General features: G+C 50.0%; 5 protein-coding genes across 6 annotated transcripts; 2 read left to right on the top strand and 3 right to left on the bottom strand.

The window, feature by feature from the left end:
• Positions 1-73: 73 nt before the first annotated feature.
• Positions 74-2,832, bottom strand: PV05_04502 (protein disulfide-isomerase domain). The gene is made up of 3 exons (XM_013460905.1): positions 2,373-2,832; positions 708-2,325; positions 74-659 (listed from the first exon to the last, which is right to left on the bottom strand). The coding sequence occupies exons 1-3, from the start codon at positions 2,603-2,605 to the stop codon at positions 321-323; spliced, it is 2,190 nt and encodes a 729-aa protein (XP_013316359.1). The 5' UTR covers positions 2,606-2,832; the 3' UTR covers positions 74-320.
• A 166-nt stretch (positions 2,833-2,998) lies between these two features.
• On the top strand, positions 2,999-4,251 carry PV05_04501 (uncharacterized protein). The gene has a single exon (XM_013460904.1). The coding sequence runs from the start codon at positions 3,078-3,080 to the stop codon at positions 4,053-4,055; it is 978 nt and encodes a 325-aa protein (XP_013316358.1). The 5' UTR covers positions 2,999-3,077; the 3' UTR covers positions 4,056-4,251.
• On the bottom strand, positions 3,338-5,198 carry PV05_04500 (uncharacterized protein). The gene is made up of 3 exons (XM_013460903.1): positions 4,923-5,198; positions 4,799-4,869; positions 3,338-4,748 (listed from the first exon to the last, which is right to left on the bottom strand). The coding sequence occupies exons 1-3, from the start codon at positions 5,055-5,057 to the stop codon at positions 4,442-4,444; spliced, it is 513 nt and encodes a 170-aa protein (XP_013316357.1). The 5' UTR covers positions 5,058-5,198; the 3' UTR covers positions 3,338-4,441.
• A 986-nt stretch (positions 5,199-6,184) lies between these two features.
• On the top strand, positions 6,185-8,372 carry PV05_04499 (uncharacterized protein). The gene is made up of 2 exons (XM_013460902.1): positions 6,185-7,443; positions 7,497-8,372. The coding sequence occupies exons 1-2, from the start codon at positions 6,610-6,612 to the stop codon at positions 8,169-8,171; spliced, it is 1,509 nt and encodes a 502-aa protein (XP_013316356.1). The 5' UTR covers positions 6,185-6,609; the 3' UTR covers positions 8,172-8,372.
• An 845-nt stretch (positions 8,373-9,217) lies between these two features.
• On the bottom strand, positions 9,218-12,706 carry PV05_04498. Of its 2 annotated transcripts, XM_013460901.1 has the most exons (5): positions 12,212-12,706; positions 11,663-12,118; positions 10,461-11,590; positions 9,671-10,339; positions 9,218-9,602 (listed from the first exon to the last, which is right to left on the bottom strand). In XM_013460901.1, exons 3-5 carry the CDS (start codon positions 11,163-11,165, stop codon positions 9,438-9,440), a joined length of 1,539 nt encoding a protein of 512 aa, XP_013316355.1. In that variant the 5' UTR covers positions 11,166-11,590; positions 11,663-12,118; positions 12,212-12,706; the 3' UTR covers positions 9,218-9,437. The 2 variants fall into 2 exon arrangements, with proteins under 2 accessions (XP_013316355.1, XP_013316354.1); XM_013460900.1 differs by having other exon boundaries at positions 11,663-12,706.
• Between the last annotated feature and the right edge of the window lie 159 nt (positions 12,707-12,865).

Raw genomic sequence — 12,865 nt, 5'->3', positions numbered from 1 at the left:
TAGACCGACATCGTAGACCCTGCTGAACAGACGTACAATTACTGTCCGACACGCTACGAGGTGCGTGACATAGCACAGATCATGTACGGAGCAGTATACATTACGGATTGAGGATGTACCTTGTAGGTCGTTTCAGAAGAATCTCCATGGTTCTTCATTATACTTGATACACGCCTAATATCCAAAGCATTGCAACGAATACCATCATTGTTTAGTCTTGTCGACCTTCCGGAACGCCATCGCCATGCACTGTACATATAATGCTCATCTCAAACCTCAACCTCAGACACCGTGATACAATCCTGCTTGTTAAGCAGAATCTAATCTGCCTTCCCATTCGTTGTACCCAGGAGCCCTTCTTTCCCATCAAGATGGAAATAGCCACTACTATTCCTGCTCAGATTTCTCTTGATAGTCGTTCCGTTCTTCAAGACATAAAGCAGCATGACCACCGATACGATCAGAATGGCAAATGAGAAGTATGGATGGTACGTGCCAAAGTTCCTGATTTGAAAGAAAACATTTTCGAACGTGCCGATGGTCGATTTGGGCGTCAATTTCGGCGGATTGGCAATGATGCGATTCAGCGTTTCGAGAATCGAAGTCCTTGATGGAACGATGTACGCGCCGGAGTCAGTCACGTCCCAGTAGCGTCGGTTCTGCCGCGTATCAGTATATGATGGTTGAAACGGGGGACGAACACTCACATCCTCATCGTTAATGATCACCCTTTCACCTTTCGACACATCCACACCATAGGTCGACCTCAGCCATCTTTCCCAGAAGACACCGTCAACCCAGGCGAAGCTTACTTGTTTTCGGAAACTTTCTTCTGTGATACTAATAACTCGGCTCTTCGCCTGTCTCAGTGCACGTTGATCATTACGGTCTTCCGCTTCTTCGATCCGTAACTGCTTAGAGTCGCGCAACTCTTGTCTCTCGAGTTGGAAGGCTTGTGTCTGTTTGTCCATCCATTCCAAGGCTGCGTTCTTCAGCTCGCGCCTTGATTGCAGGAATTCATCTGGTCGATCACGGGATAGAACACCCATGACGACGTATTTGCCTGCCATGATCTCCTTTGCATTCGAAGGTGTTAGTTCAGGGACAAGAGGCAACCATACGGATTGCATCCAAGTCAGGACACGCCGGAAGTCTCTCATATCCTTCGGAGCGAGAGCGTTGTAGTAAGTGGGTCTTCCGTCTCGAGACACAAGTAATCTAGGCCATGTTGAGATTTTGAAGCGGTTGGCCAGGATTTTTGAGTCTGTTTTGACTATCTTCCCGTGTCCGATTAGACTCAAAGTTAGTCGGTCGATTGCCGCAAAGTCCTCCGATGTGGTTGCATCATCGAAGAAATAGGCAAAGATGACTTCTTCGGTCTCCTCCATCTCTTTGAACATGTTGGCGTCAACGTATTTGACATCGCTATCCAAAGCCTTGTTTGCGAAAGACAGCAAGTCACCGAGTCCACGGAGCCCTTCATATTCGACGCGTTCTCCGCCACGGAAGAAGTAAATGGTTGGATAAGCATTGACCTTCGCGTCCTTGCACAGTCGTGGAGACTGCTCACAGTTGACCTCTCCAATGTTCAGCTTGCCTTCCATCTCACGGCCCAGCTCGGACCAGGTTGGGGCGAGATGTTGGCAATGAGAGCACCATGGGACATAAAACTTGATGAACCATGGATCTTGGGATGTGGTGACAAGCTTCTGGAACGACTCCGCAGTCAAAGGAATCGAAGCGCCTTTGGGATTTGGCATGAGGCCGGCCTTCGCGCTGTTCTGTCTGCCCTGTCTAGCCGTTTCTGATGCCAGCATGGCGGATGTGGTCTCGGTAGCATACTGTTTGTTCTGCTTGTTTCCAGCAGCGGCGCCAGCAGCAGCATCTTTGTCTTTTGCTAGAGGGATTTCGGGCGTGGCGGTTCGATCGACACTCTTTGCCCCTGGTTTCGGGACTTTGACGCCTTCTCGCGGTCTTGACCCTGGTTTGATCTGTTCCAGCTTTTCCTCAACGTAGCTGCTGAACGCCTCCATGGATTTATCACCAGTATATTTCTCAACGAGCTCGCCATCTTTGAACAAGAGGAACGTAGGCCATGCACGCACGCCATTCTTCTCGCAGATATCGCCATAAGCTATACAATTCAATGAAGCAAAGTGGAAGTTGTAGTATCCATGAAAGCTGTTCGGTGACGATAAATCCGGCTGGCCTGATCTTGTCAGACCGTCGAGAGGATCGGAGGTCTCATAGAATTCGTATAACGTTTGCCAGTGAGGTGCGATGGCTTTGCAATGTCCACAGTAGGGCGAGTAGTGTTTAACCCACCTACAATTTGTCAGTAATGACTCCTCCATATGTCGTACAAGTCATACCAATAACCGTCTTTTATCGTCTCTGCAAACTTGCTGCCTTCGATCTCTGCCATTGGCGGCACTTTAATGCCATTGAAGACTGTGTAGTCGACAGCCTCTCCTCCTTCTGCTTCAGTCTCTCCAGAGACTGCATCGTCTGCTAATACATTTCCTCCTTTTAATGACCCGGGAGGAGCCGCGAATGATGTCGAGAGGACGGCGGCTAGCACCCAAGCCAGCAATGCTGGTCTCATCTTGCAGGTTTACCAGCAATGGCTCGATCACCAGCGAGGATGAAGTGTCTCTTTTAGAAGGGTGGCTCGGGGTAGCGACGGTACGTCGGCGTCCAAGCGCAACACGGGGATGGGAACGAATGTAAGAATCGAAGAGACTATGACTGTCGGCATACAGAATTGAATCTCCCAAAGAATCAAGGCACGGCGAACGGCATGTTCGTGGGGTTTGCGCGATGGCGATGGCGAGACAAGTCGAGATACGGCGTTTGATCTGCAACGTCGCAGTCTGACCCTGACCCTGCCCCTTGCCGCACGTTGCCGCTTTAGTGGGCATACGACCGCCCGCTATCTTCGTACGAACAACAACCCGATCCCCTTGCTGTGCTAAATAATGATCTAACTAACTTGCTTCTCTCCCCTTGCACGGCTCTAGCTGCCTGCTCAAGAACCCTGGCTGTTATGGTCAGTACATTTATCAGGTTTACGTAGCATGTCTTTCGCACGACCAGATATGAACTTCCGATCGTGGCGGAGGCTCTTCTATCCAGTGAGGATGGCCGTCAGATCTTATTCTCAACACCAAACAGGGAAGCAATCACGACCATCGCGAGCACTACCAAATGGAACGTGGGACAGCCATATGCATGTTGTTGACCCGAAGCGTTTTTCACTTGCTGCAGATGCTAAATACAAGCCCCAAGTCCACACATTGGAAGATGCAAGAGCATTCTACTCTCAATTTGGCATTGAAAACATGGTCCTAGTCCAGCCCTCAATCTACGGCAATGACAATTCATGCATGCTTGAGGCATTGCGTGAATTGACGCCAAATCACGGCCGGGCAGTAGTCGGCCTCGATCCAACCAATATCGACCAGAATATTATGCAGAAATGGCACGCCCTGGGTGTCCGGGGAGCTCGCGTCAACCTGGTCTCTGTGGGAAGAGAAGTCACTGAGTCAGAGCTGCGAAGCGAGTTGCAAGCCTACGCTCGTGTCCTCAGGCCCTTCAATTGGGTGCTGCAATTGTACATTCCCTTGAGGCTTGCAATTCCACTTGAAAAGATCGTCCCGGATCTAGGGGTGAAAATCTGTATTGATCATTTCGGCTGGCCGTCTCTACCGGAGCCGTATGATCCGTCGCGAGCTGTTCCTCCCTACGCATTACCTGGATTTGAATCTTTAGTCGCACTCCTGCAGAAGACTACTTGGATCAAGCTGTCCGCGCCATACAGGTTGTCGAAAGATCCTGGTATGCGAGATCTGGACCCAATCGGAAGGGAATTGATCAAGGAGGCTAAAAGCCGTGTCGTGTATGGCACGGATTGGCCTCATACGAGGTTTGATGACATCGACTCCGTGCCATTTATTGAGAAGTGTTTTGAGTGGTGTGGAACGGATACTGGACTAGTAGAAAATCTTTTCAGAGATAATGCTGAAGAGCTTTGGGATGCTCCAGCCTCCAGATGAGCGTGGAAGGCTCCTTGCATCGCTGTGATTTTGCAGACAAGACAGGCCGTATCTATTCGCCACTGAGAGCTATAGAACGTATAGCTGTAATCTGGGTTCCTGCCAAAGGGTTATCGTGCATGCAGGATGACTTTCGGCAACTTGCAACACGGAACAAGAATAGGAAGCAGAAATTTGTCGATAGAATGCTCAAGCCCATTGTATACGAAAGCCTCATTTTCACTGCTTCGTCATTAGGGCAGAACTGATTGAGACCGCTTATAACTCGATACCCGGGGACCAACGCCTAACAAGCAAGACAAATGATGTATGTGCATGGAATAAGACAGCGCCCGCTGCTAGAGCGATCTCCTGACTTCCACCGTCCTCAGTCCTCCTGCAGCTGCTCATCCCCTTGAGAAGAAAACGGTGCTTTCCATGCATGAAATCTTCTCCTTGTCGACAGTGTTGACGTCGGCCAGCACAGTGTATTTCCCGGGAGGTACTTGCTTAGGGATGTCGACTTCCTTCTTCAGTGTCATAACACCCTCCTTGATCGGGCATGACATGTCTATTTGAGGTAAGTTGTCGCAGAGATCGGCTTCTTGTTTGATGAGAGTGATCAATCCGTATTTGACTTGGAGGAAGACTGTAGCACCAGGCTCGATATCTTTGTGGAAAGTGCCATTTGCAGTAATAGTCAACTTCTGACCCCTTCAAACAGTTAGCAATATTCAAGCAAGCTACAGCAACAGGACACGTACGGTAGAGGTGGATTAGGCGACAGGTCAACGTAGTCAACTTCGAGGATATAGTCTTTGGGGTCGGCACAGAACTACAAGACAATTAGTACAGGGTGTGCAATAGTGCCGCAGCTGTCTTGCTCACATTCAATGGGTTCTTGCCTGGGACAGGGAACTGGGGTTCATCGACGAGCGCATTTTGATTTGTAGCGCCGAACAACGACCTCGAAGAAGCGACGCTGGCGGTAAGGAGTGACAGAATGAGAACGGTAGCCTTCATCTTGTCTTGTCTTGATGCACAAACGAACAGATCAACGGGAGTAGGCAGGCTTTATTGCGCCTACAAGGCTGGATATGCTGTGGATTGATGGATTGATAGTCGATATCGCAGCAACGAAAGAGAGTGGCAGGGCAAGATGAGTTGGTTTGGTTGGTGGCGCATGACTGATTGCGCTTCGCTCCACATTCTTCTGGACAATTGCGTCACCGGATAGATATGCTCAGACCTCTCAGTACTCCGCAGTATACTCTGCACTTTGCGCTAGTTGTACCCCGTGTGCCCGTACACGCCTTGACGCTCGCTCAGATGATCCAATTCAAATCCCTCAGTCGCAAAGTACGTGAACATCGGGCCATGGCCCATACGGCTCACGTCGGATATGACGCCGTCTCGAACGAGGCCAGACTTGAGTTACGGTAAGCTTGTATCAAGCACGGTGATATTCACCCACGCTCTGTCTGTCGGGGCAACAAAGCTTGTCGACTCTAGCAGTATTCGATACGCTCTGGAACTCGGACACATGTAGTTTCACTCTGGACATGCCCTACCCTTTTACAGTCATCGCTTGCCAAAGGGAAACTGTCCAGGAAGGTTCCCTGAGGCATGAGTGGGCAAGATCTCCCACTGTACGAACCTGGAGAATATGGCAACAACTAGACAATGACGCGGCGCCTAACCACGATGCGTTTCAGCCATAAGTGAAGACATTCTAGCAACTCCAATAATACTCCCCTGCCGGTCGAACCATGGGAATTCTCGGGAAGCTCCAAGGCCCCCGGCCAGATTCGATCGCTCAGTAGCTCTGTACCGGTCAACAAAACTCCAACCCCAAAAAGGAAGTATGGGAAAGCATCTACAATACCTCAGAACACTGTTACCGCACAAGGATCCAGAAGAATCCGCGAAGATGCTTGGATAATTGCGTTGGTGCTCTTGAAAGCCAGATTGCTTTTACGGCACAGCAGACTAGATATGCAGCTTTCGTCAGGCTGAGGGCAAAATGGTTCATACTCAATTTTCGGGGCTACATTAACTATATCCAGCAGACTCGGAACAGAAATATACATTTGCGAATAGATCTTGTTACTGCAAGACTTCGCGGGCTACACTGCTAACCCCCAGGTTTTCAGCATCACTTCCCGCTTTTCGATCAACCATAACGGAGCCCCGCAAGAGACCTCGGCAGCCTGAACGATTGATGTCCCTCACCGCCGCCTTGATCATTTCTCGCGAGGACTTCCTGTTCCCACCAAGACTAAGGAACATCCTGGTGGGAAGCTATCCTGGACTTGTACTATTCCCGCAAATCATCTCCAAGATCTGCGTTCAGGTGGCCCGTTGCATGTACAATCGCAAACCGTCAGCCTTTCCGATCCATGCCCTGGAAACTAAATTGCGGAGTTCGCATGGCGTAATCCAGGCTCTTCGGCAGTGCATCGCCAAAGCAATCAGGGTACCGTCGGGCTATAAATCTCCAGGTACCGCCTCTCCCACAGCGTAACGAACCGATGTATCGAAGAAAAGTGCAAGTATACTTCTATTGACGGCAGACATGTTGCGACTAACAAGCGCCCTGGTGCTCTTCCAAGCCATCTTGTGCTCAAGCTTTGCCCAATTCCAATCCCTTGGACACGCGCAATCTTTCAACACAACTCCAAGTCACTTGCAAATTCCAGTCGTGCAGTCGACCAAGCACGGAAAGACCGAGGCAGGCTACATTTTTGTGAATCCGCTCAACCGTACAGCAGGAACTGTCACACCATGTATTTTCACCGATGATGGCCGGCTGATCTGGTACAGCTCGTCGCTCTCGTTCGGGCCGTTGAGACCGCAAACATACCAAAACAAGACTGTCCTGACCACGTGGATTGGTGCCGTCTTTTCCCAAGGACTGGGCTGGGGTTTCGTGTCAGTCCTCGACGATACATATACTGTGATACACAATGTCACCTTGGAAGATCAGAGTTTCCAGACGTTCAACCATACGCCTTACCAGTCCTACATGGACTTCCACGAAAGTCAGGTCACTGATGACGGGTCGATTCTGGTCACAGCATTGAATATTACTCCAGCTGACATGTCCTCGGTTGGTGGTCCGAATGCTGGGTTTGTCATTGACAGCTTGTTTTACGAGATCGACATTGCAACGAACAAAGTGCTTTTCTCCTGGAGCGGTCTGAATCATACCTCGCAGATTCCTATGAACAATAGCATGCTTCCCCTGACGAGCACGATCTCTGGCAATGGAAGTTCGTTTGAACAGCCATGGGGCTACTTCCACATGAATTCAGTTGCGAAGTACGGGTCCAACTATCTGATCTCGTCTCGGATGTTGTGCACTCTTTTCCTCATAGGACCAGACGGTAACGTGATTTGGAGACTATCCGTGAGTGGACTGCCCAGTATAATACATCCACTGCGACTGACATTCGACGCCAGGGTATCGGTGGAGGCGATTTCAGACTGGGCATGAACACCCATTTCTGCTACCAGCACGACGCACGAATACTGCACCAAGACAGCAAGAAATTCACTATAACGTTGCACGACAACGGAGACACAGAGTACGACAACAACACTGTAAGCCGAGCGTTGGTGTTGGACTTAGACATGACCACGAAGCTTGTCACCGTCAACCGATCCCTGAGGAATCCACATAATCCTATCTTTGCTGTTTCTCAGGGCAGTTACCAGACTCTCCTCAACGGACATGTGCTCACAGGCCACGGAGCATTTCCAGTCATCGAAGAATTCGATGCCCAGGGAAATATCACTATGACTTTTCAATTCGGGTCTACGTACGAAACATCCACATACCGAGCCTACAAATCCCCATGGCACCCCAATCCTGCCGCTCCACCGGTTGCAGTCGCTTACACAGGCCACGGAACGGACGTCTACATGAGCTGGAATGGAGCGACGGATGTCGAGTCATGGAATGTCTATGCAGGCTCAAACGTAGCGTCCTTGGCTAAGGCGACCTCGATACCGAATGGAGGCTTCGAGACGTCGGTCAACCTGGCCAAACAGTTTGGTATGGTGCAGGTGGAAGCAGTGAGGTCCAATGGAAGCACCATGAGATCGATTGTCGTGAAGGTGACCAGTCCACCTTGAGAAGGTCACCTGCTGTTGGCCATGACGGGGTGGCGACCGATCGACGGGCACACAGGTTGGTCCCATGTTGGGCTTCTTTGCCGTACATCTAGAGACAGGATACAACGTCAATCAATCGACATGAGCGAAAAGTAGCAAATTGTCTTCCCTAGATGCTACCAAGATTAATGACCTACATTTGAGCTACAGTCAATCTTCCCGCCTTGAACAATGGTCGTGCAGCTCTGGTCACCGGCTGATTCGAAGTTGATCAAGGATGGTGGTCGCCGTGACGCTCTCTCGGCGAAGATGCGGTCATCTTTTACGGTTTCCGCATATCTGACTGCTGGAGCATTGTACTACGCACGCACCAGTACCTGCAGATTGCTGCTTCCTTCTCTTTCTGCCACTACCCCAGGCGGCTACATGTCTTCGTAGATTAGAAGTGTATGGCCATACCTCGGTCGAAACACATCCAAGTCGTATGAAGCTGTTCATTGACGATTCGCTCCTCTCAAGGAACTCACTGGCGGTACGCGCAGCTCGCTTCAAATCTTGATGACTTGTAGAGCTGTCTTTGACGTTCAGTGTCAATCACTTAGCAACATACGGACGCTTCAGAAGGGTCATCCATCACCCCCTTTCTTCGCTCCCAAGCCTTGAGAGCGCCAATTGTATGTGGTCTTGATGAAGTTGGCCAACCTTATCCCTACACAAATAAGACGAGGATAGTTTCGTTTGGAATATGTTGGAGTTTGAAAGAAATGGACAGTCAGAGAAGAGGCAGATCGCCAGGATGATGAGTTGTTCCGGCTCAAAGCCCCTGACGAGCTTTCGCCGCCACCGTACGACACATAAATCTTGTAACCTTCTGCGTAGAGCTTCTTCTTCTGCCTTTGGCAATCAGCGTTGGCACTTTGGACTGCACGTGTCGACCGTAAGTATATATATAATGTTTGTTGCGCCATGGGAGGGAACTCCAAACTCCGGACCAGGCCGGCGAACAGTGACTGTCAAGAACGCAAAGTAGCAGATTGTGGAGGTTGATTGAGAACGAAAAAGAGACTTAATTACTTGTTTGGAAGGATTGGATAACTGACATGTGCTCAAGTTGCTGCAGGACTGTCTCGGGAATTGCAGTTCCAGAGTCGCAGTCACAATTATGATCAAGATATCAGTGAACACCCCCTGGGTCAATGACTCTTTCCTCGTTGTGCCACAGGAGATCTTCACCAAAACATGAATTTCACGACAGCTTCTGGCACGATCTCGGCCCAAGACAATTTTTCATGCAGTCGCAAAATTCAATGCGCCAGACATGACCCTTAACCTCTTCCCAAAGAATTGGAGGAAGACGATCAAGAAGAATGCAAAGGCACAGATTGCAGCTTGAATACCGAATGAGGTTTTGGTCCCTTGCGCGTTTGCCCAAGTTACTTGGAAATAGGAAATCTGCAGTTAATGTGAAGACGACATCAGCATGGCGTTCGGTAGGGAGACAAGATGGGGATTACACGTACGATGAAGCCGCCTGTTGTTCGGCAGAAGTTAATCCAAGCAGCAACCTCTCCCGAGGCCTCGGGATAGCTGTCGAGGTTGTAGGCATTGAGTGCCACCGTCGTGATCATAATACCAAACACATATAAGCCCCAAAATACGCTGGTAACCATGTAGTGGTAGGCATCTTCAAGCGCAAAACCTAGACCAACAAGCCCGGCGAGCATAAACGGGGTTGAAATCCATATAGCTTCAAGTCTGGTCTCTGGCTCGAAATGCCCCTTATGTCGCTTGATGTAGTTATTGGCGATGGCATCGTGTAGCCAGTGACCACTGATCTCGCCCAGCAGTGCGGCTACAATCGGAGTGAAGTAGAAGTATCCAATTTGCAAAGGACCAAAGTTGTAGAGTGGTGTGAGGAAGATTGCCAATGTCGTATTGATGCCGACCACCCAAGCGAAGGTCAGGAGGTAGTAGAAGCATGAGATGAAGACTGTGGGCTTTAGGACAACCTTGATAGGTCTCATAAGTGCCTGGGTGAGGGTGTTGCGAAGATGGCGGGAGCGGTATTGTGCAACACCAAGGAGTCGGCAGATTTTGCTGCCACGCGGTGGCTGAGAGGATGCCGGAATTCTCCGGTCGTAGTAGGTCTCTTCAACGAAGAGAACGGTCAGAACTAGGCATAAGGCGGTCTGAGTATCGATGGGTTAGTTATTGCTTGGGTAATGAACATGGGGAAAGGAAGTAATGGGAGCTATCGGAGTGACGGAGGTCGTGGTCCGCGTCAGGCGGGATCTTTAGATTTCAACTCACCTCAGCAACATATACTTCAAACGGTACACGCCAAGATTGTGTACTGATGATGAAAGCAGCAAATAACGGGCCGAAATATGGCGAAAGAATAATAAAAACTGCCCATATATTGATTTTCCTCGCCCGTTCGTGGAAAAAGAAGAGATCGTAAATGAACATCAAGCCTCCTCCTTGGGCAACGGTGCTGAAGAATCCATTCAGGATACGGGCGGCCATGAAGGATTCGAATGACTGTGCAGCGGCGCACCAGACTGCCGTGGCGGTAGCGAGTACGAGGAAGTAGAAAAGTACCGGGAGACGGCCAAAGTATGCTGACAACGCAACCACGACGACACCTCCAGCACCCAGCATGAAGACATTGCCGACTTGTGAATGGTTGACATGATCTGGAGTCATTCCCCATACCGTCGCTTGAGGAAGCAAGGTCACGGCACCCGTCGCACTGCCGTAGTCGGGAAGGAATGCTGCCATGGAGACGATGATCAAGATCAAGTGCTTCTTGAAGCGACTCCAATTGAGAGGATCATTGGGGTCGGAAGAAGGCTGAGGAAGAAGGATGGTATGGCCATCTCGTGCTCGTTTCAAGTTGGCATGCTCCGGATCGCTGGCGTCGATAATGTATCCCTCTTTGTTCTCGAACTCGTGGAGCTGGGTAATATGCTCGACGGTATTGGTGGGCTCTCCAATCTCCTTGTCCTCCATCATTGTGACCTGAGGTTGTGATATGGACTATTCCCAGCTGGCTGCGGAGCAGGAAGTACGATTGCAGAGATAATCGCTGATCAGAGGAGGAGAAAAAGAAGTAGATCGACAACTGCCTGTGATGCGGACTGGTCTTATCGAAAAAGGATCCATGGCCTGTTTTTGTACCTGATCAACAGGTCAGACGCCTTGGGATTATTCATCCGAAGGGTCTGGCATTTGCGTGGAGTATGGAGTATCAGTCGCAATATCCATGCCCCGGATGAGCGCCTTCGGATAAAACCCCATGGCATACCCCCAGGACTTTTCCAGGCGTGTGACGCCCATGGCAATGTTGTGATTGGTTGTCCAATTCGTCTTCAATATTGGCACAATTTGCTTGATCAACCCTGAGTCGACCTGCCATCCTGAGGGAAGTTGGCGGAAAGCTACAACTTTTCCAATTCGTCCTTTTGTCAGCTATTTACCAACTCCAACGAATTAGGATATCGTGGCCTTACCTAAGAGGGTGATGGGGTAAGCCCCAGTTGTATGACCGGTTAGCTCTCGCTTATACCGGCTTTTCATTTGTTGGAAAACTCGAAGCTCCCTCCTTCCGCGATCCAGTTTGCCAGTGCGGGTGTCCCCATGAAACTACTTACCGTGGGGAGCATTCCGATGTGGAGCGGGAAGTTGCACAGTGAGTATTCAACGATTCAAATCATTCGTTTGCTTTGGAGGCCAGCGGAAGCAATACGGCCCCTATCAACGATGCTGTTATCCATTGTGATGAGAAGGAGAAAGGTGACATAGTCTGGATCCTCCAACTCTCCGGTGGCGTTGCAGAAAACGCTAGAACAATTAGCAGGTGAAAACACCTCTCAATACTCAAAAGAAGTCTGGCCATCCCAAAGTCGCTCTTCAAAGTCGAGGACTTATCGATAGACGGCCTGGGGCACCTTCCCAATGAGCCAGCTCTGTAAGGACGTCAATGAAGATCGAGCTTAACGTTGCTAATGCACGGAGTAACTGCACAGAATCTGGAAGTTGAGTGCTCAAAGTTCGCTTACTTTATGAGCTTGGTCTCTTCAAAAGTCGAAGTTCTCATCAAGACATGGGCTCTTTGTGGTAGACATGACCGCTTGCGAAACTCTGACTCAGGCTGTAGCACTCCGAAACCTGCTAGTAAGTTTGCGATTGAGGTCTTACCTGTCATACATCAGTCGCAGGCTCTTGCTTTCTCCGGAGGCACCACTTGTGGCCGTTCGGAGCACATCTGGATTACTCTCTTCCTGCAAATCCGAGCAGATCTTCTCGGTGTCCTTCGGCTGAACTATTGCTGAGCAAAATGCTCCACGTAGACCGAAGTTGATAGCCCTTCGTTTCGTAATCCCGGGACTGCCAGTATTTGTCGTGCTGACAGTGCCTTTCGCTTGGGTACGGTTGACTCTTTCGACGAACTGCACCAGGTTTGCCCGGGTAGAAGGTATCCCAAGATGCTCTAGAAGCATGAGCATGCACAGTACGGCCTAGCTTGGTGATGAACCGGCTTGTGATCGACAAGCTAGAGTTGGCTTCCAGGCCTGAGAAATTTTCCACAACTTCCTTGAGGACGGATGTGGACGTCTTCGGCACGGCTTCTGCACAGTGTAAGACTTTGATTGCCACTACCTCAGTGGCCGTCATACTTGCACTCATGGACGTGGACGACTTCTAGAACTTGG

Source organism: Exophiala xenobiotica (genome assembly GCF_000835505.1).
Source record: "Exophiala xenobiotica strain CBS 118157 unplaced genomic scaffold supercont1.3, whole genome shotgun sequence".
Taxonomy (NCBI): domain Eukaryota; kingdom Fungi; phylum Ascomycota; class Eurotiomycetes; order Chaetothyriales; family Herpotrichiellaceae; genus Exophiala; species Exophiala xenobiotica.
Note: the sequence above shows the minus strand (reverse complement) of the source record. Positions and strands in the feature narration are given on the sequence as shown.

What these genes read in the sequence shown, in the direction of transcription:
- PV05_04502 (XM_013460905.1), bottom strand. Translation starts at nt 2,605, where the DNA reads ATGAGACCAGCATTGCTGGCTTGGGTGCTAGCCGCCGTCCTCTCGACA. An exon ending in ACGATAAAAGACGGTTATTG is followed by an intron (nt 2,326 to 2,372) that starts GTATGACTTGTA and finishes GACAAATTGTAG; the next exon opens with GTGGGTTAAACACTACTCGC. An exon ending in TGATCATTAACGATGAGGAT is followed by an intron (nt 660 to 707) that starts GTGAGTGTTCGT and finishes GATACGCGGCAG; the next exon opens with AACCGACGCTACTGGGACGT.
- PV05_04501 (XM_013460904.1), top strand. Translation starts at nt 3,078, where the DNA reads ATGTCTTTCGCACGACCAGATATGAACTTCCGATCGTGGCGGAGGCTC.
- PV05_04500 (XM_013460903.1), bottom strand. Translation starts at nt 5,057, where the DNA reads ATGAAGGCTACCGTTCTCATTCTGTCACTCCTTACCGCCAGCGTCGCT. An exon ending in CAGGCAAGAACCCATTGAAT is followed by an intron (nt 4,870 to 4,922) that starts GTGAGCAAGACA and finishes ATTGTCTTGTAG; the next exon opens with TTCTGTGCCGACCCCAAAGA. An exon ending in TCGCCTAATCCACCTCTACC is followed by an intron (nt 4,749 to 4,798) that starts GTACGTGTCCTG and finishes AACTGTTTGAAG; the next exon opens with GGGTCAGAAGTTGACTATTA.
- PV05_04499 (XM_013460902.1), top strand. Translation starts at nt 6,610, where the DNA reads ATGTTGCGACTAACAAGCGCCCTGGTGCTCTTCCAAGCCATCTTGTGC. An exon ending in ACGTGATTTGGAGACTATCC is followed by an intron (nt 7,444 to 7,496) that starts GTGAGTGGACTG and finishes ATTCGACGCCAG; the next exon opens with GGTATCGGTGGAGGCGATTT.
- PV05_04498 (XM_013460900.1), bottom strand. Translation starts at nt 11,165, where the DNA reads ATGATGGAGGACAAGGAGATTGGAGAGCCCACCAATACCGTCGAGCAT. An exon ending in TTGAAGTATATGTTGCTGAG is followed by an intron (nt 10,340 to 10,460) that starts GTGAGTTGAAAT and finishes ATCGATACTCAG; the next exon opens with ACCGCCTTATGCCTAGTTCT. An exon ending in GAACAACAGGCGGCTTCATC is followed by an intron (nt 9,603 to 9,670) that starts GTACGTGTAATC and finishes CATTAACTGCAG; the next exon opens with ATTTCCTATTTCCAAGTAAC.